Consider the following 23,377-nt stretch of genomic DNA (forward strand, 5'->3'; position numbering starts at 1 on the left):
AAACTAGAAATCTAAGCTTGTGCCTCTTTTGAGTACTACAATCTAGAAAAGCTTAAGTGTACCTAGTTTGTCCTTCTTAATTCAGTACTCAAATATTTACATTAAAAATGCTGTGGAAGGAAGTGCAGATGCCATAATCAGAAACTGTCTCTTTATTATTTGCGCAACTTCCCTGCCATGTAAACAGAAGCGGTTTTCTACCAGCTGGTCAATCAGCTTCAGGTTCACTGCAACTTATCCACTATCAATGTGATATACTCTTCAGCTGTCTTCACAGTCCTTTGGAATTTTTCGCAAGCTGGCTTCAAGATCTTCACAGCGTCTTCGAGGGTGCTTGCCGCTAATTCAACCGCTTTACTAGGTGGCTGTCCTTTAAAAGCTACCCGCATGAAGTTAGTAAGTGAGAAAGCCGTGGTAATGATTGGTTGGCTCTGAGTCCTTGTTCGTGGGGCTGTTGCTATTGCTTCAGCTGCTGCCTGGGATGAGGTGGGGCAGGCGTCTGAAAGCGCTTTGGCAATTTCTTCGTTAGTCATGAGAAGGTCACCCACTCTGAGAGAGAGAACAGGACTGCTTGTTAAATCCCGAATGGCGGCGTCTAGTATCTCGGGGAGATTGCCATTTTTCAGTAGTGCTGCTGAAACGGGACCGCTGATATTGTCAATAACTCCCTTATATTTCCCATAAAGGTCCTTTATCAGCTTGATTTTTTCATTTGTGGAGGTAGAAGGCAACACAATACTGGAATACAGTGGAAGGCCGACTTTTTGCTTGATATCCTGATCTTTGGCCTCCACTTTTTCCTGCATCTCTTTCAGAGCACTCATCAGAAGCTGAAGGTTTTCTTTGATGCTCAAGTTTTCCCTTACTGTAATGATGGCTAGGTCAGTTCCCAGAAACTGGTTGAGCATCCGGAAGGCGATGTTAGTGGAAGAAACAAACATGTAGACACAGTCGTACAAGTTGCGGCTGGCATTGAGTAGCCTTTCCTCACCCTTCTGTGCGCCAAACTTGCCCAGCATTTCCAAAAAGGGAGATATCACACTGAAATACAAACCAAAGTATGCTCAGCAGAAGAAAGTCAACAAAGCTGTTATATTCAACTTTTGTCTTGGGAAAAACTATGGAAGGAAGATTTGAAATTTACTAGCGTGCTGTTTGGGATGCGGGTGGCGCTGTGGGTTAAACCACAGAGCCTAGGACTTGCCAATCAGAAGGTCGGCGGTTCGAATCCCCGCGACGGGATGAGCTCCCGTTGCTCAGTCCCTGCTCCTGCCAACCTAGCAGTTCAAAAGCACGTCAAAGTGCAAGTAGATAAATAGGTACTGCTGTGGCGGGAAGGTAAATGGTGTTTCCATGCGCTGCTCTGGTTCGCCAGAAGCGGCTTAGTCATGCTGGCCACATGACCCAGAAGCTGTACGCCGGCTCCCTCGGCCAATAAAGCAAGATGAGCGCCGCAACCCTAGAGTCAGCCACAACTGGACCTAATGGTCAGGGGTCCCTTTACCTTTACCTTAGCGTGCTGTTTGTTGAAGGAAAACTATATGAAAATGATGTATAGATGGTACTTAACACCAGTAAAATTAGCAAAGATGTATAGAACTGCTTCTAATGTATGTTGGAAATGTAAAGAGAAAGAAGGCACGTTCTACCCTATGTGGTGGATGTGCAAGGTAACAAAAGCATTCTGGGAAAGTATGTATAATGAACTGAAGAAAATGTTTAAAATAACATTTGTGGAAAAAATTAGAGGCTTTTCTATTAGGTATCTTAGGCACAGAGATTCCGAGAGAGCAGAAAAGACTTTTCATGTACGCGATGACAGCAGAATACCACTGGTCCAGAAATGGAAAGAGGATGAAGTTCCAACCAGAGAAGAGTGGCTGATGAAGATGATGGACTATGCTGAAATGGCCAAATTGACCGGGACAATCAGAGACCAGGATGAGAAGAAGTTTAAGAAAGCATGGGGAAAGTCTATAATGTATTTAAGAGAAAACTGTAAACAACTAAAAACTTTGGCAGGATTAGAGTAATATAATATACAAAATACAATGGAAAAACAATTAATAATATTTCTAAAAAATTAGAAAAAAAGGATAAGCTGAAAGAAATAGGGATTGACAACGAAAACCAGAAAAGGGTGGTGGGAAGTCAGGGGATTATGAGAATCCAAAATATGAAGGTGAATGATATGTTTAAATTGTAATATGTTATGTAAAATCTAAAAATGGTTTTTAAAAAGCTGTTATGTCAGCCATGTATCTCCAAAAATCTCATGAACAGCACTTAATTTAAAAAGTCAAGAGTGAAGCAAAATCTACTATTATACAGCTACTAATAGGTACATAAAATATTTCTGAAAACCTATTTCTATATTTGGAGCCCATGGAATATATTTTATTGGAATATATAGTTGTATAAAATGTTGAACTGTTGGTTGGCTGCTTCCTCATCTACTTTAGCTTCTGCTCTGCTCCTCTTGCTCACCTCAGTATTTCTTAATACAACTACTGTTTAAACATTTCTTTAGCATCAGCTGCCAACAGTATGCCTAGAAGACTTAGATTGTATAGAGAAATCCCCCCACTTATGCACAATTGACTCACAAACGACCTTGTATATGCACAGCACTGGGAGATCAATCAATCAATCAATCAAACAATCAATCAAACAATCAATTCAAACCTGGAAATGGCAGGACAGAACTGGAGAGTCCTTGTGGCTTGTTAGGAGCCCCTCCCCAGAGCCTGAAGAGGATGCCAGTGAGCCAAAAGTCTAAAATAAAGCTTTTTAATGTGTGTTTGTGTGGTGTTTTTTTTAATTATGGGCTCCATAACGGTGCACGAGAGCTCCTGCTGTTGCCTGCTACCCTGCTCCACAGCTGTTGGGCAGGAAGCTGTATTGCAGCGGGCTCAGAGGCACTGTTTCCTATCCTTTCTGGCCATCTGGAGGCAAAGGTACAGTGTAAAAGAAAAAGGTACAGTACTGTATTTCGGATGCCTCTTAAATCACCCCAGTTCTCTGCTCCGACGAGGCTCCTCACTTCCGTGCATTTCACAAGTGTGCGTGGGGGCCCGGAACGTAACCCCCACGTAAGTGGGGAGTCTCCTCTATTAGATGGCCAGTGTAGGGATGGGGAGAGGTGTAATGAACTGATAATGGGGAAAGGGTTTTGGAAAAGATCAAGTAGCAATGAACGCCTGAAGGAATGCCAGGAAAGGCTTGTGATCTCAAACCACAGCACCCATCTACCACTGCCTGCATACCTTCCCTGTCCTGTGGATTGCGCTCTCAGCAACTAAACTCCCTGTGATTATTATTTTTTTACTTTGAACTAGCAATTATAGAACAAACTGGAAACAGCGCCAGCCCTGAATCTGGCCTTTGGTTTAATACTGAAATGCATTCCCGCATGCCGGCCATTCTTTTGTCAGCAGATGAAAATGGGGGTTGTTTTCACAGTGGAGGCCTCTAGTGCTGCTGAAGCCGTTTCTTTTCCACAATCAGATGTCAATGGAATTAAAATGGAGATCCTGTGTAGCATGTTACACAGTGTTATTTTAACTAACAATGCCCTTCTCCACACAACCGAGATCTACTCACATGAAAGTGCCATTCAGCAAAGTTTCTTGTTATTGCTTCCTGAAAGCTTTCTGTTTACTATTTTGCTATAATGGAAAGAAAAGAGAAAACAAAATGGGAAAAGTCCATCAATTTAGCACCCCCACCTCCTGTGGAACGGAAGCTCACAAAATAAACATTTCAGCACTAATCTGCCAGCCCTGTTGACCAAAGAAGCAATAAAATGTGCTGAGCTTGCAAACAGAAAGCTTTAAACTTAAAGGAACAGTTTGGGCTGGTGGTTATAAAGACAAAAGTCCAAATTTAGGGATGTGAAGAAGTAGGCAAAAGCCAGAGAGAGAAAGAGAGAGAGAGAGAGAGAGAGACAGACAGACAGACAGACAGATACACACACACACACACACACACACACACACACACACACGTGCTTGTTTTGTGCTTGAATCTAAGGCTGCTGCTTGGGGTGTTAATGCTGTGAGTCCCTCCATTGTAGGCTCAAAATAAATGTGCCAGCTTAAGGGTGCTTTTTTTTAAACAGTGTGTTTCATTTAATCTGTAGTTTGGTCTTGCTCGACATCAGAAATGTATCATGAGTTAGAAATCCCTGCTGAATTCACATTTTGACAGCTTCTGAAAAATACTCTCGGTGGACTGATTCTACAAGTTTCTGCCTACTAAGTAAGTCAGTGGCACAATGACTGTGGCCTTGTGACCCCCTAATGCTGAGCTAGCATTGCAAGGCCAGGATGCTGCATCAGAAGTAGGAGTCAGCATTCACCTACCATCAACAGGCAGAGCCCAAAATAGGATGGCGCTCTGCACAAACCCTCCAGCTAATTGTGTCTCGCCAACATATGAGAAGAGAACTTTATAAACAATTTGTATTGTACGGGTGCAGTTGGGCAAGGCATGATGCTGATGGGTACTGAGATGGTGAGAAACTGATAATAAGGATTTGGATATTTAGTGATGGTTATTATCTGAACCCAGCATTCAGCTAAGAAGACAAGTCTCATTTGATGGTAAAATTGGCAGAGTCTTCACGGCTGACAAGAAGGGGTGAGTTTCCATTTAATTTGCCTACTTGTCTCCACTTGCTGGGAATCCAGTCATTTATTTATAAATATGTTGTACCATTTTAAAAAATGTATCACAGTGGTTTACAACAATACAAAAATGATGTCAAAACATTTTCACTCTAGCAGTGAAGGGATAAAACCTCTAGGACCTTGGTAGGTAAAGGGACCCCTCATTAGGTCCAGTCGTGGCCAACTCTGGGGTTGCGGCGCTCATCTCGCTTTATTGGCCGAGGGAGGTGGCGTACAGCTTCCGGGTCATGTGGCCAGCATGACTAAGCCGCTTCTGGCGAACCAGAGCGGCACACGGAAACGCCGTTTACCTTCCTGCCGGAGTGGTACCTATTTATCTACTTGCACTTTGAGGCTGTGGCTAAATGTGGCTGCATTGGGAAATGCTTAAAAACTGCCCTGTACCTTGTCATTCTCCGATTACCAGCCAGCAACTTGGTGCTGCCCAGCACAAATGGGAACAGACTTGAGGCAGCCACTGTAGTCATCTTAGGGGGAGCTCTTCTGTTTCTGCCACTTCAGCCCTGAAATTCCCCACTGGCAGCAGATGAAGCTCCCACATGGTGAAAATGTAGACAACATACCAAATGGTGTCATGGGCCGCCTATTGGTGCCTCTAGCTCTGCAAGGGATTCTTGTAGACACAACTTGCTGATTAATAAATATAATCTTCCTCTTTCAGAATAAAATGAAAAGCCCAACAACATGCCTATCTATGTGTGACCAAGTGCAAAATCTGCCCAGTGGGTGGTGCTGTGTGGTTGCGTTGCAACAAGAATCCATGAAGAAGAACTGAAGAACACAGGACACTTGGGATTAATGTATCAAGTAAGTCAGCATTGGAGGGGAGCGGGTGGCACTGTGGGTTAAACCACAGAGCCTAGGGCTTGCCGATCAGAAGGTCAGCGGTTTGAATCCCTGCAGCGGGGTGAGGTCCCGTTGCTCGGTTCCTGCTCCTGCCAACCTAGCAATTCGAAAGCACATCAACGTGCAAGTAGATAAATAGGTACCGCTCTGGCGGGAAAGTAAACGGCATTTCCGTGTGCTGCTCTGGTTCGCCAGAAGCGGCTTAGTCATGCTGGCCACATGACCCAGAAGCTGTACGCCACCTCCCTCTGCCAGTAAAGCGAGATGAGCAGGCAAACCCAGAGTCGTCCGCGACTGGAACCCCCCCTCCATAGAAGGACCCTTTTGCCTTTCTCTTCTTCATCAGTCTGCTACAGAATTTATTTGTGTTCTGCTAAAGGAGATTATGGTCATTGATTTGATTTTTGTTAACTTTATCGTTAGTAATTACTAAAGTACAATCAAAGCCAACAGCAAAAGCAGACCAATAACACCTCCTACCCTCCCAATTTTTAAAAAAATTGCTGGTGAGGAAAAAGAAAGGTCTTAATACCAATGCAAAGATGATCACACTTAACATAGAAAAAGTAAAAAAGAATCAACTGAAGTAGCAATGGCATGCACATTGCTTTAATAATTTTGAGTTGGCTTCCTGTTTTATCAGTTAGTGGTCTCCCAATATTTTATTTACGAGTATTTTTATTGTACTTCTGCTCCTTGAGTTTATCATCCCTAACCACAATTCCTAATGCTCACAGCAGAACTACCGGTACTTTCCTCTTCTATAATCAGCTCATCTTTGCAGAATGAGCCTCAGTGACCTTCTCTACCCAAACAATCCACAAAGACGCCAGGATGTGATCGCCCTGCACCAGGAACTGCTTGACTGCATGCAGCTGAATTTTAAGGCTACCGATGAACTAATTGGAGCACTGAATGAACATCTGGGAGCCAAGATTGCGCACGTTAAAATGAAAGAGGGCGGCACCATCAAAGAGAACTGTGACATCATCATCCGAGCCATGACTGATATTCAGCAAGAAGTATGGAAGTTTGATAAAGAAATAAAGGAAAAGCTAGAGCCACTGATGTACCGAAAGCTTTATGATATCAAGGAGCCTGAGTTGGAAAAAATTGCAATAGCTCACAGGATTGTATCTGTTATTCTTGGAGAGGCTACTGCATCTGCAGGTATAGTAGTTGTAAAATTGGTGTGTTCGAATATTGTAACCCTTACTGTTAACAAACTAGTTGCTCTACTTGCTCAGATTGGGTTATCTGTTCTGGGAGGCATTGCCATTAGTGCTCTGGGGCTGGGTATCGACATAATTCTTCATGCTATATTGGGAGCAGTGGAAAGAGATCACCTTGTAGCATGCATTGAGAGCTATGAGCAGCATATGGCAGAATTTAAGGAAGCCTCGCAGATTTATCATTGTGCCATTGTGAGTGCAATGGTGAAAGACAAAGCTAAATTAGGAATATCTGGGGATGTTCCTACACACTGGTGATTACACGAAACGTATTCTAATATGACTGATAAGAACTTTCCTTTTTAATACGGCTTGTTCGTTTTTGCAATTAGCAACATAGAAATAAAGAGTTTGGTGGTGAATAACCCGTTAAAGACAAAAGACCCTTGTAGATAAGCAGTAACTGAAAGGTGTAGGTTTCTGCAGGTATGTGACATGAGCGAATGCTCTAACAGCACAAACTTAACCATGTTTACTCAGAAGTTAAGTCCCATTGAACTCAGTGGGGATTCCTTCTGGATAAGTGGGGTTGGGATTGTAGCCTTTGGTTGCAATCCTAATGTCTCCTCCCTTTCAGTGGGGATTTGTAGAAAAAGCATACACAAATCCACTGTACAACAATTGTATACTAGAAATCAAGATGTAATTATGCAGTTTATCCTTTTCCATGTGAATCAAGCTTGGTAATGTGGAAAATATTGAAAACATGCTTTGCATTATTGAGTTTTGCATATTATGAAATACAATTTGAAATAGCACAATATATAACTGAATATGTGTTTTCTCAAATAAATGCATTTGCCTGTGTTTTTTTCTCTATTCTATCTGTGCATGTCATATCTCAAATCAGCATAGGGCCAATAAGAAAATATTTTATGAGTTGTAGGCGGGGTCAGTGTAGATGGTACCCTGTGCCCCAACCTGTGGTCCTGTGTGGGTGGGTAGGTGGTGTGGGATAGACTGTATAAGAGCAAGCTTGCCAAATCAGTTCCATTATTAAAGCCATGGCTTTGTAATCTCTTGGTATTTTTCCTGCCTTATAACTTCCTTTCCTTTCTTTGTCTTACTTTCTTATTATTAACTGAGCTTTGGTGGGAACATTTTGGTAAAAGCAAATTTGACTATATTAGTATGCACATCTGCCTCATACACTTCTGGACTGGTGAACCACCGTGAAAGAAAACATCCTAGGAGGAATACAATTAAAATAGATATTAAGAAGTCCCAACCAAACCTGCCATTCAGCTTATTATGAAGAAAAAGTCCGATGGAGAAGGACTAGGCAAGGGCACTTCATCTAGGTGTAGGACTATCAGTTGCTGTAAAATGGTGACATCACAGAGGCTGTGAGGTGGGTAGTCTTGCATGATACAAAGAATGTGACAATGACATCATAGACTCAAGCAGAGGAGCCAGAAAACATGAAACACATTATATTAAAATGATGCAGACTAAATAGAAAATTCTTTTTCTAGGCTGTACATGCCCAGCTCCCATAGCTTAGACTTTATCATCATGCTTGTTAAATTCAGTTTCAAGGTACAATATTTTCAACAAAAGATACAAGGCCATTTTTCAAGGGGATATTAAGAGGGAGCAAAATTTCTTTATCCACTTCAACTTTCATAATTTTATAAATTTCCAGGCTTCTGTAATCTGAGATACCACTCACTGTACTTGGAAGTAACTGACATTGCTATCAATGGGACTTGCAACAAAATGTACTTAGGGTAATGTTTATAAGTCAAACTTCTGTACTGCCAGGAGTCATGTTTTATATAAAGCATTTTTAATGCTCTTTCGATATATGTTATGATATGATATGATCTGAACTGAACTGTGTCTTCTTCCCTCTAAAAAGCATTGTGTGGTCGAACGTTGCAGTATAAAGTTATTTCTGAGCTTGTGCAAGAAAAGGATTTGGAAGAACTTATTTGTAGGACTGGCAGGCGAGCGACCCCTCTCGGCCTTCTCTGGTATAACGGACTTCTAGACCGAAAATGGCGCCCTCCCTCTCCCGGCACCTTCTTTCAGTGTTGCCTAGCGATTATGAGAAACCTAAACCATAGAGATGCAGACCTTGGGAGGTCTGAAGGACAAACCGGCCTTGAGCACCTCTTAGCTCAGGCGAACCGGAAAGAGAGATTTGCGGACGGTACCGTTACCATAGAGACGGGGGGAAGTATACGGTCTCAGTCCTATGCAGACACTTCTGGTCTGATGTTGATCACCTTTCCACTTTACAGTAATTCTAAATACAAAGTACCAAAGAGACGCCGCAGCCTGGAGCGTCTAGTAACAAGGACAAGTATAGAGATAGGGAAAATAGTCGGATATCACACAGAAAGAAAAAAACCTTATGATTCCCTTTGACGTTTCCACATCCCAGGATGTAAATAAGAACTGCCTATATAAAATAATAAAGAAATCGAGGATTTTAGCGTACTTGAGAAGCAGGAGTCCACTCAGAAAGAAGTAGTCCTTGCTTTAAGTTAGGACTTACTTTGTGAGAAAAACGTGATTGCTGTCGGGGGAGTTTGTATAAACTGCAGACCACTGTTCCCATGATACTGTGGCTGAGATAGGGTTTCTTTACTTTTTTGGGGTACAAAGTAGTATACTGTCAATCGAGCATGTCAGAAGCTAGTTTGATTTTCCAGCTCCAAATCCCCCGCGCTTAACACCTCTCGGGTTGCAGCAAACGGTAAAACTACACAGGGATAGCGAACATGGTGCCTTCGAGGTGTTCTTGAACTCCAACTCCCAGCAGCCCCAGCCAGCATTGCCAGCGGTCAAACGTACTCCAACAACACTTCGCCGGTTCCAAATGGCGACCCCTGGGACGTCACTCACAACTTGCAGCCCAAAGCTCACTTGGTGCAAAGCCTTGTGCTGTATTTGTTCGCATGCATGTAAGATACCCGCAAAGTGCAGGCGGGGAGAGGAAGGGAGCACTGACTTCCGAAGAGCCATAATCTCCAGTTTACCTCTCCAAAGAGTTAAGTTTTGATATTTGTAGAACCCGAGATACGAGGCAAAATGGACAGCTGCTGTTCTTATTTTCGTGTGAGAAATCCACTGCTCCCCTTTTTAGTGCTTTATCCCCCCCAAAAAAAAATTTCCTACAGATGCCCATACTGATGGCTGTATCACTGGGCGGTTGCCTCAGGCGACAGCTGAGGGGAAGGAGGAAGCAGTATGAGTTGCATATATTTCCAGTTTTCCACGCCAGGCAAAAACGTTCCTTTTTAACCAGAACTTTGGTTGATTTCATTGAATCCTATACCCGTTTAAAATATGGTTCTTTTTTTGGAGGGGGAATTGTTATTAGGTTGTTGTTTTAATATATATATCTCCGCTCCTCCACATGCAGCTGCTGGGTGACCTTGGGCCAGTCACACTTCTCTGAAGTCTCTCAGCCCCACTCACCTCACAGAGTGTTTGTTGTGGGGGAGGAAGGGAAAGGAGAATGTTAGCCGCTTTGAGACTCCTTAAAGGGAGTGAAAGGCAAGATATCAAATCCAAATCCATATGTAGTGGTTTTATATTTAGATTTTTTTTGTGATCCGCCCTGCGAACCTCCGTGCATAGGGCGGTATATATGAATTCAATAATTAAACTAAAAACAAAATATATGAGCTCCGGTGCTTGCTGTCAACCTTTTGTTCGGGGTATCCTAGGCTGGGGATGCTAAAACGTTGACCTCCTTAATGGTCCGCTACTGCAGGCCGAATCAACTTCCCGGAAGTTGGGGACGGAAGCCGAGTCTTTGATGAGAAGTCCACGTGCCTCAAAGTTCCTCGTTTTTGCCGGAAGTTCAGGTTGTGGGCTCCTCTAGCCGTTCCGCGCCTCTATCGCTGTTGCCGCGAGATCGCGCGGCTTTTCAAGATGGCGGCGACGCGGAGAGTATCCGAGGCGCGGTTTCTGTAGGGCCCTTTCTCTCGTTGGAGCGACCGGGCGCCGCTCTGCCGTCGAGGTTGGCGGGCTCCGGCCTCTTCCTTCGCGCCCCGTGGATCGACTGGGGTCAGGCGCGGATCTGGGCTGTCCGCCTCTCCCTGCTTGGAGCCACCGGCTTTGGCGCCAGGTAACCTGTTACCGTTTCCCGACATAGAAATCCTTTCATCTTCATGGGCACAAACAGTTGTTTATACCACGAAGGCTGGAGCTTTGTGCAGAGCTGCGTCTCCTGATGGTCCGGTGTTAAAACCCTGGTCGGATCAAGGACAAGCGTTTTTCAGTAAATGCCTGACTTTAACAGAAAAGGGTTTTTAAAAAATGAATATATATATATACTATATTACTGTTGTTATTGTTTATACTATATTATTGTTATTATTAATTACTATTATAATGAGATGTACTTCTGTATGACTTGCAGAACTTCACTCGTGTGTTTAATACTGACGTTTATGCTGAATTATATATATTTTTCTCCTCCTGGTCTAGTTTTCATTCAGTGAAGCAATAAAAAAAACAAACTGTCAAGATGGGGCGAAGATCCACGTCATCCACCAAGAGTGGGAAGTTCATGAATCCCACAGATCAAGCTCGTAAGTGTACAGAATTTATTTTTTTAAAGTAAGGGGGAGGGTTTTAGGGGAGACGTATGGTTGAAAGCATGTAGCACAGTGTTAGAAACTAAAATAGGAAAGCTAGGAGCCAAATCGCACCTTAAACCTAGGTTACGGGCACAACAATGGAATGTCTAGGGGCACGTTTTTAGATAACTAGAATACAAAGCTGAAAATGAATGAACTGCTGCTAAAATATTATGTTCATTTTTCACATGGTCTAGTCCTTCCCCTGCCCCCCCCCCAATATTCTTAAGAGGGTCTCTTCTCCAGTCTTAAGAGAGTAGCTGAAAGTGGGGAGGCAGGAAAAGGCCCTCCTTTCCTTCGGCTCTGCAGTTTTAATTTGAAATCTGAGGCGCAGTAATGTGCCCAGAGCTCAGAAACTGCTCACACTAATTAAATTCCCTGTTGCAAAATGTGCCTGTAACAATGGGAGTTTCAAACACTAATGTAGCCCAAGGTGTAAGACCTAACACTGCAGGCTAAAAATGTTACAGTATACTGTGGGTTTAGCATTAAACAAATGGGATGATGGTAATGTCAAGTGGAGATTTTTCTTCAGAAGATTGCTTTACATCAAGCTAATCAGTTGAAGGCATAATGTTGCTGCTTTATAAATCTCATATACAAATATTTATATTAAATTATTTGAAGAGCAGTCAGTATGACTTGCTTCACTGCAGTCTGTTAATTATAGGATTTCTCATAGTTAAATCTAAGTGCACTTCTGTGCAGCTTCAAGTCGGTCCATGTTTACTATGGCTATGTACACACTATAGCTTAAAAGCACCTTTGAAGCACAGTCTTTTCCTCAAAGAATTTTGAGTACTGCAGTTTATTAAGGGTGCCTGGGAATTATAGGTATGTGCAGTGTAAGCTATAGTGCTCTGAATTTTTTGAGGGAAAGAATTTGCTTCAAATGTGCTTTAAAGGTACTGTAAAGTTTGTACACAGGCTGTGTTTGCAAGAGTCAGATTCCTTTTGGATGGTAGAACACTCAACTTCTTTTCCTTAAAGACAGTTTTGGAAAAAGGTGGAGTAAGTGTTCAGGGTTGGTCAGGCAACATTGTGTGTGCTTTTGTGAAGTATACAAGTAAAGCCTTATAGACTTAGATTCCTCCTTGGGCAGATGCTGATTGCATTTGCACATAACAATAAACCAGATTTTCTGTCCGGCTGTTGTTTGTTGTGAACAAGCAGCATTCTGGTGCATGTTGCCCAGTTCCTGCTTTGCTCCTTCCCTGGCACAAGTACAGTACTTCTTAGGATTCAAAGTGTACTCTGAAGTACAATGAGTTCCGTGATAAGTGTGGTTTTGATTGCAGCCCAAAGCTTGCTAGTACTGAGTCTGAAATTGAGCATTTATATCTTTGCAGGCAAGGAGGCTCGAAAAAGGGAGCTTAAGAAGGTGAGAGATTGTTGCTTTACTAAAGGCTGGTGACCCTATACTTCTATGTGTTATGTTCCTAATGTAAAGCATACCTTGTTAATGTAGTACTTGCTAACTGATGAGCCCTTTCCTATTTAAAAATACAGTATTTTCCAAGTATTCATAAAGCTGGAGAAATAATGCATTTTTAATAGAATTGTGATGGTACTAATGTTATATATTTATAGTTTTCCTTGGTGGATGATTAGTCTTATTCTCATCTGTAAGTATAAATATCATGGCAGTGTTTGACCAAGTACTCAAGTGTCTTTAAACAGGAAGCCAGTAATATAAAACCCCACAGAACTAGAGACTGAGGATTGTAAAGGTTGATAAGGGTATAAATGTGAAGGTGTGTTAACACGCTGCCTTTAAAATTGGAATGTAAAATCAATTTTAACAGCTTAGAACAGTGTTGTGCAGACTTTAGTCTTGTGGGATCTGCTTTTTTAAAAAACTAGAAACTTATCCTCCAAGTAGAGCCGGGTGCAAGATATGTTATAGTGGGGGCAGCAGACTCTTAAAATTAAGGAACAGGGTGCCTCTAAGCACATGTTTGGCCCATAATTGTTTTCCCAGTACCAGAATTGAGCTCGCAGTCCTGTCATGCAAAAACCCACTCCTGGATCCCCCTATTTTTTGTATTGTATATGTTGCTTGGTTTGGCCGATACAGGAATCTTTTACTCTCTCTCATTTTCTGGTGAGTCCAGAACAAGAAGCAACGCATGATGGTGAGAGCAGCAGTGTTGAAGATGAAGGATCCCAAGCAAATAATCCGAGATATGGAAAAACTTGATGAAATGGGTAGGTTTGACTAAACCTTTTGGGGAGTTGGGGGAAACTTGAATGGAGAAACCAGATGGGGCCAAATGCATCTGTGAAGCTGAAAGACTTAGGGGTAGGCAATATGGTACTCTCTATATGTTATACTAAAGCTCTCATTGTCCCTGACCACTGGTCATGTTGGCTTATGGGAGTTAATAGTTAAAAAATATCTGGAGGAGGAACACATTGGCTGATGTAACAAATGTTATCAGATACCATGTTTTTTTTGGGGGGGGGAGTAAGGAGATCAAGGGCTGGGTACACTCACGTTGCCCCGCCCCCGTATCCTTTTTCTTTCTCTCTTTTAGAAGCCATCCTAGAAACATTGATGGGACCAGGCAAGCTGCCCTAGAAAGAGGGTTCATTGAATGGGGAGCCAGGCCCAGGAAGGCCTTCCCCCCTCTCCCTAGTCACTACTTGGGTTGCTGATCAGGCTGGGGCACCTGGGAACTAACAGAGTTATTTGAGCACCAGTAAGCTGTCTTCCCAGGGGACACAGGTGGCGCTGTGGGTTAAAGCCTTAGCGCCTAGGACTTGCTGATCGAAAGGTCGGCGGTTCGAATCCCTGCGGCGGGGTGCGCTCCCGCTGCTCGGTCCCAGCGCCTGCCAACCTAGCAGTTCGAAAGCACCTCCGGGTGCAAGTAGATAAATAGGGACCGCTTACGAGCGGGAAGGTAAACGGCGTTTCCGTGTGCAGCTCTGGCTCGCCAGATGCAGCTTTGTCACACTGGCCATGTGACCCGGAAGTGTCTCCGGACAGCGCTGGCCCCTGGCCTCTTGAGTGAGATGGGCGCACAACCCCAGAGTCTGTCAAGACTGGCCCGTACGGGCAGGGGTACCTTTACCTTTACCTTTAAGCTGTCTTCCCAAATATGTATTCTCTTTTAGTGGCACTTAGGAGGAAAGCTTTCTTCGGGGTTCTGTTTCTGAACATGGATGCCACAATGGCACATGTGTTATAAATGTGGTGTGGTGAGAGGAAGAGAAAACAATGACTTAATTCAGGCTTTGCTTGTAAATCTCTCTCCTTCCACGTGGTGGTCTCAATCCTAATACTGGATCAGAGTTTAACCCAGTGCAGCAACCCCAGCTCAATGAGAAGGTGCTGAAGGACAAGCGTAAGAAATTGCGTGAGACCTTTGAGCGTATCCTGCGGCTCTATGAGAAGGAGAATCCAGACATCTACAAGGAGTTGCGCAAGCTAGAAGTGGAATATGAGCAGAAGAGATCTCAGCTCAGTCAGTACTTCGATGCTGTAAAGGTATCTGCCCTCATCAGATTTGAATGGCATTGATTTAAGGGTTCTTACTCCTGGCTTACTTAAGTGTAGACAGTGCAAAGCCAGTTGCTTGGTTCCTTCTAAGCCCTACTGCGCTTTTTTAAAATTACAAGCACACCATGCATATGTCTGGTAACAAACAGTACATGCAAGCAGTGGTGTGTTGCATTTGAAAATCATCTATATAAAAATTGGCTTTTCTGAATCTCCTCCCTATGTAGTTTGGTGACCAGAAACATTCACTTTTCCCTCCTCAGATTTCATTGGAATGGTTTAAATGACTATTTCATTAATTTGACTGGTCGTGTGATGTTCCTTCTAAATGGTTGCTTGCATTTATGAGTTGTCGGGAAACTAAATGTTATGCCATTGATTGCTTCATGTTGCTTTCTCATTTATAAAGCACCTAAAATTTGCTAAGTGCTATGCAACCCCCCCCCCCAACATTCCTGCCTGCAGGCTTACAATCAACTAGACATGGCTCAGAAGGGAAGTGAAAGCCCTCTTGGCTGCTTATTAAAGCTAGTAGTTGTTTTTTAAATTTAAATGTGGTTTTCATTTAGGCTAACTGCTTACAGTCTAAGTGACAGAATTCAAAAGAAATGGGGAGGGGAGAGGAAGATAAGTAGGTTCCAGGCCTAAGTCTTTCATGAGGTTGTATCAGGCATAGGCAAACCCGGCCCTGCAGATGTTTTGGGACTACAACTCCCATCATCTCTAGCTAACAGGACCAGTGGTCTGGGATAATGGGGACTGTAGTCTCAAAACATCTGCAGGGCCGAGTTTGTCTATGCCTGGGATATACAATCAAGATACATAATGAGCAAGGGAGGAGAGGATCCAGGCGCCGGGTGATCCCAGTTGAGCTGATGGAGGGGCGCTTGTCTCACCTCTCTGTCACATACCCATTGTCAACTCCTGAAGATTAACCTAAGGGAATGTTTAAAAATCTCTTTCAGAATGCTCAGCATGTCGAAGTGGAGAGTATCCCCCTGCCAGATATGCCTCATGCCCCTTCCAACATCCTCATTCAGGACATCCCCCTGCCTGGAGCGCAGCCCCCCTCTATTCTCAAAAAGACATCAGCCTATGGGTAAGCAAGGAAATGCACTGGAAAAGGCCAAAGCTCTTTTTGGGGTTGGTCTGTGTGGATTACAATCTGATGCTGCTACTATGATTAATAGGCTTTTGTGAATCTGATGCTGCTACTATGATTAATAGGCTTTTGTGAATCTGATGCTGCTACTATGATTAAATAGGCTTTTACTTGTGCATTTAGAGCTTTTAAAAACCACATGCTATAATTTGTGAGCTGCTTTTTGTTCATGCGGTTTAATGGTGGTTCGTGAAGTGTAGCTTAAGGCACAAGACATGGACTGACATCATTTGGGCTGCATGCTAGTACAGAAAAGTGTTAAGTGTGGCTGTCGATTAAATCGGGGGCACATGCATATATTGAATTGAATTGGTGCTCAGCTTCTTGTCCTTGCTGTCAGCTGTTTCGTTGCCGGCTGAAAAAAATACTAACTTCAGCCACTAGGGAGACAGTTGGCATAATATTCACAGGGCATAAATAAGTAGCCAGAAACTAGGGCAAAAGCTCAGCTGGTGCTGCAGTGGCATCCAGCATTCTAGCTCAAACTGAAAATCTTGTAAATCCTTAGCTCTTAAACTGTTCAAAATCTTGTTTCTAGACCTCCTGTCCGGCCTGTTTCTGTACTTCCACCCCCCGGGCTTGGTGTTCCTCGCTTACCTCCAGGCAGGAAGCCTCCAGGACCTCCACCAGGGCCGCCTCCACCTCAGGTCTTGCAGATGTACGGTCGGAAGGTTGGATTCACCTCAGAGATGGCCCCTCGGAGAAGAGAAGAGGAGGTGTCTTACAGTCCAGAGACAGGTAGTTATTTTCCTCATCCGCAAGTGCTACCTTTGAAGGTGACCCGGAAACTACAACTAATCCAGAATGCGGTAGCTAGACTGGTGACTGGGAGTGGCTGCCAAGACCACATAACACTGGTCTTGAAAGACCTATGTTGGCTCCCAGTACATTTCTGTGCACAGTTCACAGTGTTGGTGCTGACCTTTAAAGCCCTAAACAGCCTCGGCCCAGTATACCTGAAGGAGCGTCTCCACCCCCATCATTCTGCCCGGACACTGAGGTCCAGTGCTGAGGGCCTTCTGGCGGTTCCCTCAGCGCTGGATGGTGCCTGGGGTTGCATATTCTTCTGTAAGCAGGCAGTTGTGCTTTGTGGAAAAGTTGGGGAAATTTTCCTGACAGTTTCATATGTTGTTTATTCTCCCCTTTATTTTTAAAAAATGTAAAACTAGATTTAGTTTTGAGGACACAGATCTGTAAGGAGAAGAAAAGACACATTGCCAATTTTGAAGGAGGCCTAAAAGATGGTTGGCAAATACATAGAAAGGAAAGCCATGTAAGACATTCCCATGTTTTGAGCATGGAAGAAGCATTTGAAATAGCTGGTGTGCATATGTATTCTCATGTATGTGCTTTTGAAAAGCTACTAGTTCCCAAGAAATACATTAGGCTTACTATTTAGAACCCCCCCCCCCCCAATCTCAGATTGATGTGAATGCTTTTTTGGTATGACTGCTATGATACTTTGCATGCCACAGTTAAACATAGTTAATGGAACACTCCTCTAGCATGAGTGATAAACAATGATCCCTGGCTGAGCAATATGTCTGAATCAGCAATTGTGGTTTTGTTCCAAGCCACAGTGTTAAACCAAGGTTTGTTCTTGGCATACCAACAGTGGCTTTTTGGATGTAATGGTAAGCCAGAGATTGTATTTTGTTGACCATGCCAAGGAAGGAGCGAAGCAGAAGCAGTTTGTATGTTCCAGGTAAACCATTAACTATGGTGTACAATGATGTTCAAATGTCACCACTAAATAAAAATTGTCAGCGTTAACCTACTTTGTTATTTATTTATTTTTGCTTTGTTCGGGAACAATATTACATAAATTATCATCAGCTATGCTCATTTGTAGACACTTTGCTGTACATCTGTGGGTTTATAGAAGAAACCAGCCATCCAGAAATCAAAGTGGGCAGGTGATGCAGGTATTCTGATATTTCATAATGATCCTTCTCGGCTGTGAAGTCTGCAGGAGAGTACTGGACCTGAACTGTTGATTCTCCTCTTCACCTCCCTTCCCCTTCGTATTGTAAGGGAAAGCCATCACAGTATCAAAACAAGCTGAACGTTGCTTTTCTTGGTGGCTTCATGTTTGAACTACTCAGGTCCACGAGGACAGGATGATGAAGCTTCCAGTACCAGTGAAGATGAGGGGTATCCCGAGGACATGGATCAGGACAAGCACGATGACACTACTGATGACAGCGACAGTGACAGAAGTGATGCAGACAGCGAAGGGGAAGAGTTCATGCATCACGATGACACGGCTGAGAGGGAGGGTGGTGAAGACAAGAAATTGGGTAAGCTTCTCAGGAGAATGCATTTGAAATAGTTATGCTTTCATAGTGTTTGAGTAGATGAGAGCAAGCAAGAATGCTGTACCAACCTCTGAATTATTGTTCTAAGCTCTTTCATAGGATTTATTATTTTGTAATGCTGGTAGAGTGGTACAAGCAATCTCTTGAGTTCTTTCTTTATAAACATACTGTTCTTGACTAGTCTGATACGTATCCCACCTGATGTATATAGTGGCTGCATCAAAGGGGGAGTTAATACAGCAAAGTCTGCTCTGCTGGGACCAGCCGTGGGTTGGCTCCTCCTCCTCTTAGAACTGTTTCCCTTAATGGCTGTTCCATCTGGTTATTGTAACAATTGCATAACTTGATGTAAGAATTTGTGGCTGAATCTGCTGTTTTGCTCTTCCCCCTCTTACCATTTTTGTTTGTTTGTTTCGTGTCATGCATATTAACATTGTAAGCTTGTGGAAGGGTACTGTGTGGGCATTAACTTTGTGCAATGCCTAGACCAGCCTGGCACCATCCTGTTGCTTTAGAGTACAACTCCCATCAGCTGTAGCCAGCAGAACCTGGGATCCAGCAACATCTGGGGGAAACCAGCTTAGAGGAAAAATAAACGGACATTGAGGCACTTTATAAATAATAGCTAATAATAATGTTGGGCCATTTGGTTGTTAGAAAAGATAAATGGCTTTGTACAACATAAAATCTAGCGGATAATGTGCTTACCAGTAAGAGGCACTTGAAGCCTTGAAAATACATAGCTACTTAAATTTCTGAATTGCAGCATGGAAGAACCTGGATTTTTTAAAGCATTCCAGACATTAAAACTGAGAGGAGGTGATTGATGAACTCCTGAACTCCTAATCCTCCGTCACTTTACTTCTGCAGGTCATAGTGTACGGTTTGCTGAGATACCTGGAAAATCACGCAAGAAGAAGAAGAACATGAAAGAGCTCACGCCACTTCAGGCCATGATGCTGCGAATGGCTGGTAAGAAAGCCTGGATTTTTCTTAGCTTTATTCTCTCCTCTCCCCCCCCCTTTATTTTAGTTGCAAGCTATGGAAATCTGTTTACCCAGAGAATTTAACTCACAAATAGTTTATTAAGCAAGGATTTGCATTAAAAATCTATCTAGAAAGTGCCTTATGAATAGAAGCTAGGATATGGGACCATTTAGCACATCAGCTGACTGATGCAGCAGTGACTTTGAACTCATAATTTGCATGTGTGGTTGTCTTCCAAATTCCTGAGTTCCCAACCCCTGATTAAATTAATATGAAGATGGAAGGCAGGGTCTGGTTTAAAGGATGCTTTCATAGCTTTCTCAGACTGGTCATGGAGAAGCTGGTATGTAGCTGTGATTTTCAGACACTGTGGGATGAAGGAACCTCATAAGTGGCTGCACAAAATATTAACGTAGGACTATTGCAAAAGAGGGTTAAATAGACCTTCAAACCTTGAAGATACACTGAGGAATCCCTAAGCCAATTCTATCTAGCTTTTTGAAACTTAGCGAGAAAATGAATTCCTTGACACCACAGGGCAGTGGGGCACCTTGAATGATGGTTAGGTGTGCTGTGGATGGGGGAAGCACTGTGCGACCATCTCCATGCTTCAGAAGAAAGAAAGTGGGTGTAAAAAAAATTCTGAACCCTGCACTCCTACTCTGGATTAGGTCTCATGCCACTTGCTGGAATTTATTTCTGATCTATGCAAGGCTGGGGCAGGGCTGTTACCGTAATCTTCCAATCCCATTCAACAGGAGGGATGCAGGAACAAGGCAGTGGGCTTGGAACATCCTGGAGGAAATTTGGGCCTTGCCATAGCCGCCCTATGGAGATACTTGTAGCATTCAATATCAATTTCTTAATTTCTGATAGAATATTTTCCCTGGGCCTTCAAATCATTCTTTTCTAATGTTGGCCTGTGGTCTATATTGCCTTTTAAAGTCCCAGAATCTGTTTTAAAGATCAAGCCTGCATTATTTCTCTTCAGGCCAGGAAATTCCTGAGGGAGGCAAAGAGATAGAGGAGTATTCTGAAGAGGAAGATGATGACGACGACGATGACTCAGAGGCTGAAGATACACCACAACAGCAAAGCACGGAAGAGGCCCATGCTGAGACGGCATCGTCGGCAGCCTCTCAAGCATCCCAGCCACAGCAGCAGCCACCACCTCAGCCTGTTCCTCCAACTCAGATGCAAGCGCCTCCCATGCCTGGGCCACCCCCTCTTGGGCCACCTCCTGCACCACCCTTGAGGCCTCCAGGGCCACCTACTGGCCTCCCTCCTGGTCCTCCTCCAGGTGAGCACCTGATGAAATTTAAGAAATCCAGGCTTCTCTTTGCTTTGGGCTCCCAGCTTGCAAATCCCGAAGACAGGCAGTTGTCTTACTCAGCTAGCATACTGGTGGAGGCTTCCCGCTCCAACGTCACATGAATGTTGCACTTCAAACACTTGTCTTTCTCATCAGGCAGATACTCAGTTTTTGTTTAAGCAGTCTCTTGCAGCCGTGGCAACAAAAGGAGGGGTGGGGGGAGGCAGCTACCCAGTGGGTGGATGACTGTTTTTGTACATCTCTGGCACTTTGTAAATGATTTGACATGATTCTGAAGGAAAAAGCAATGTATTTTGATAAAAAAGTGGTCACCATTACCATGGGCTGTGCTGGAGTGTTTGTGTAAAAAAGCAAGGTAGTCTTAAAACCTCTCTTTCTCATCTCTTTGGCACAACAACAGGTAAATGGTAATGAGGAATTGCCATGTTAACCCATAAACTAAACTGTCTTTGTGCAAATGCTTTCACAGGGGCTCCTCCGTTTCTTAGGCCACCTGGGTTGCCTGGAATGCGTGGCCCTTTACCACGACTGTTGCCTCCCGGACCTCCCCCTGGCCGCCCCCCTGGCCCTCCACCTGGTCCACCGCCAGGTCTGCCTCCTGGCCCTCCTCCAAGAGGACCCCCACCTCGCCTACCACCTCCAGCCCCTCCAGGTAATACTACAGTTTACTCACAGGATCTCTTTTATTCACTGTTATGGATAAACAAAATTAGTCTAGTGGTGTATGCTTTCATCTTAAGGTTTTTTTATGTAGTAAGAGTTATGTACTGCTTAATAAAAATCATAATTTATAAGTGGTCAACTACAAGCTGTTGTTGAATCCTAAAATTAGAGAGTGATATTTTCCTGTCCTTTTTGTTCCAGCACAGTGAAACGCTCTAGGTTTTATCGTTGGTACATCTGTTGGAATTTGATGATTTAAAATGTGTGTCCCATGTAATTTCGCAAATATAATGACCTTAAATTAAGGGGAGGCAAAAGGAACTTGAGCTGATGCTGGTATTGGTTCCTTCTGAGCAAAGAGTAGCAGGCTAACTTTTATCTCTTCCTCTAGGCATCCCACCTCCTCGTCCAGGCATGTTGCGCCCTCCTTTGGTGCCTCCACCTGGGTTATTTCCCCCCGCTCCCATTCCCAATCCTGGGGTGCTGAGTGCTCCCCCCAGCTTGATCCAGCGTCCCAAGGCGGATGACACCAGTGCAGCCACCATTGAGAAGAAAGCCACAGCAACCATCAGCGCCAAGCCACAGATCACCAACCCCAAGGCTGAGATCACCCGCTTCGTGCCCACGGCCTTGCGAGTTCGCCGAGAGAACAAAGGGACAGCTGCCACCACCCAGAGAAAACCTGATGATGAGCCTTCTGTTCAGATAACCAAAGCAACTCCTAAGGCTGGCTCTTCTGCTCCCATCTCTGTGCAGACAAAAGATGATGTCTACGAAGCTTTCATGAAGGAAATGGAGGGGCTACTGTGACAATCTGTTCCCAGTTAACCTGTATATTCTCTGCGATTATGAGATCAGACTACTATCTTAGGGGCAGAGGTTCCATGTTATAGTGGCATCCGGTTGAAGAGCTCCTCCATTTGTGACAATAGTCCCCCATCCCAGTTAACTTGTGATCACATTTGGGAGAACGACCACTGCAGAGAGTGGAAAAGGGGTGCAATTACTCTACTCACTTTTTAATGAAAGACTTGGTTTTGTCTGTGTGCTCATGGAAAACCCTGTTGTCTCATTTTTTAATTTTTGTTCAAAAAGGGAGGAATTACTTGAGGAACCAGAACACACTGTTAAAGCATTTCTTCCACATATACCTGATCAAGTTTTTATGTTTTGTTTTGGTGGCTTTCTGTAAATATTTTGTAATGCTGTTTTTAGCTGGGTGAGAAAAATGGGTTTACACATTGTTGTAAGGTGGGCAGGTTACTGTTTGCATATATGGCATGCAAACATTTTGCACCCTGTGTGTCCTGCACTCACTACTGTGGCTTCTTGCTGACAGGAGCGATCATTGTCTTATTGAAAGAGAATAAATATTTGATGTAATACACCACTGTCTGACTAGTTATCTGCACTGCTATTTTGGGTTTAGGAAGGAAAAGAAGTAGCCTGAGGACCTGACAAACGGCACCTATGGAAGGTAGCTAATGATGCTTTAGATTTAAGAGACCTCTAGCAAACATCCCTAATATCTGAAGAATCCATAAAAGGGAGAATAGCTGTTCATTCCATTTGGGAAACATGATACAGTTGTATATCTAAAAAGTATCTTTTGCCCCCATTAAAAATGAACCTGAAAGGAACCCAGGCTCCATTCACAGATCACAGAGATGGGATATACATATAGACTGACCATTAAAGAACATTAGTGAATGTAATATGTAAATATACTTTAACTGGATATCACCTGATGAAGTGAATTGTGTGTAAAAGCTGAAGGAGGAATTTAACATTTGGTGTAACAAACCAGAAATGGATGTTGGGGGAAGTTAACAGGGAGGGGGGAAACTAGAAAATTAATGTTTAGTAATGATATTGAATATTTGTTATGAGAAAAGAAAATCAATAAAAATTATACAAATAAAATGAAAGCTGAAGGGGGTGGAGAGATGGAAGCACCAAGCGTCTTCCATAGACAAGTGGAGTGAAATGTGAAATCCTGTGTCTTCTGTCCAGTATCAGTGCGAGAACGTTGGAACAGCACCTTA

General features: G+C 43.4%; 3 protein-coding genes across 11 annotated transcripts; 2 read left to right on the forward strand and 1 right to left on the reverse strand.

Annotated features, from left to right (window-relative positions):
• Positions 1-134: 134 nt before the first annotated feature.
• Positions 135-8,094, reverse strand: LOC309379531 (uncharacterized protein C12orf60). Of its 5 annotated transcripts, none has more exons than XM_081928760.1 (3): positions 8,004-8,022; positions 3,604-3,668; positions 135-1,041 (listed from the first exon to the last, which is right to left on the reverse strand). In XM_081928760.1, exon 3 carries the CDS (start codon positions 1,017-1,019, stop codon positions 225-227), a length of 795 nt encoding a protein of 264 aa, XP_081784886.1. In that variant the 5' UTR covers positions 1,020-1,041; positions 3,604-3,668; positions 8,004-8,022; the 3' UTR covers positions 135-224. The 5 variants fall into 5 exon arrangements, with proteins under 5 accessions (XP_081784886.1, XP_081784885.1, XP_081784887.1 ...); XM_081928759.1 differs by lacking the exon at positions 8,004-8,022 and adding an exon at positions 5,076-5,188; XM_081928761.1 differs by lacking the exon at positions 3,604-3,668 and having other exon boundaries at positions 8,004-8,094.
• SMCO3 (single-pass membrane protein with coiled-coil domains 3) lies at positions 2,828-7,989 on the forward strand. 4 transcript variants are annotated; one of them, XM_081928763.1, is made up of 4 exons: positions 2,828-2,977; positions 4,142-4,641; positions 5,353-5,498; positions 6,309-7,989. In XM_081928763.1, exon 4 carries the CDS (start codon positions 6,323-6,325, stop codon positions 7,025-7,027), a length of 705 nt encoding a protein of 234 aa, XP_081784889.1. In that variant the 5' UTR covers positions 2,828-2,977; positions 4,142-4,641; positions 5,353-5,498; positions 6,309-6,322; the 3' UTR covers positions 7,028-7,989. The 4 variants fall into 4 exon arrangements, with proteins under 4 accessions (XP_081784889.1, XP_081784890.1, XP_081784892.1 ...); XM_081928764.1 differs by lacking the exon at positions 4,142-4,641; XM_081928765.1 differs by lacking the exon at positions 2,828-2,977 and having other exon boundaries at positions 4,027-4,641; positions 6,322-7,989.
• Positions 8,095-10,622: 2,528 nt separating the features above from the next.
• On the forward strand, positions 10,623-22,719 carry WBP11 (WW domain binding protein 11). Of its 2 annotated transcripts, none has more exons than XM_081928757.1 (12): positions 10,623-10,860; positions 11,227-11,319; positions 12,717-12,748; positions 13,482-13,575; positions 14,661-14,857; positions 15,835-15,968; positions 16,570-16,769; positions 18,137-18,331; positions 19,220-19,321; positions 20,328-20,636; positions 21,139-21,321; positions 21,724-22,719. In XM_081928757.1, exons 2-12 carry the CDS (start codon positions 11,256-11,258, stop codon positions 22,140-22,142), a joined length of 1,929 nt encoding a protein of 642 aa, XP_081784883.1. In that variant the 5' UTR covers positions 10,623-10,860; positions 11,227-11,255; the 3' UTR covers positions 22,143-22,719. The 2 variants fall into 2 exon arrangements, with proteins under 2 accessions (XP_081784883.1, XP_081784882.1); XM_081928756.1 differs by having other exon boundaries at positions 10,624-10,853; positions 11,216-11,319.
• Positions 22,720-23,377: the final 658 nt, after the last annotated feature.

This window comes from Podarcis melisellensis, assembly GCF_964234715.1.
Source record: "Podarcis melisellensis genome assembly, chromosome: 10".
Lineage (NCBI taxonomy): Eukaryota > Metazoa > Chordata > Lepidosauria > Squamata > Lacertidae > Podarcis > Podarcis melisellensis.

Bases quoted from the DNA above. Each gene is read 5' to 3' on its own strand.
- WBP11 (XM_081928757.1), top strand. From the start codon at position 11,256: ATGGGGCGAAGATCCACGTCATCCACCAAGAGTGGGAAGTTCATGAAT. The intron at 14,858-15,834 runs GTATCTGCCCTC...AATCTCTTTCAG, and splicing joins AGTACTTCGATGCTGTAAAG to AATGCTCAGCATGTCGAAGT. The intron at 20,637-21,138 runs GTGAGCACCTGA...ATGCTTTCACAG, and splicing joins CCCTCCTGGTCCTCCTCCAG to GGGCTCCTCCGTTTCTTAGG.
- LOC309379531 (XM_081928758.1), bottom strand. From the start codon at position 5,158: ATGACTACAGTGGCTGCCTCAAGTCTGTTCCCATTTGTGCTGGGCAGC. The intron at 1,042-5,075 runs GTACAGGGCAGT...TTTGTATTTCAG, and splicing joins GGTAATCGGAGAATGACAAG to TGTGATATCTCCCTTTTTGG.
- SMCO3 (XM_081928763.1), top strand. From the start codon at position 6,323: ATGAGCCTCAGTGACCTTCTCTACCCAAACAATCCACAAAGACGCCAG.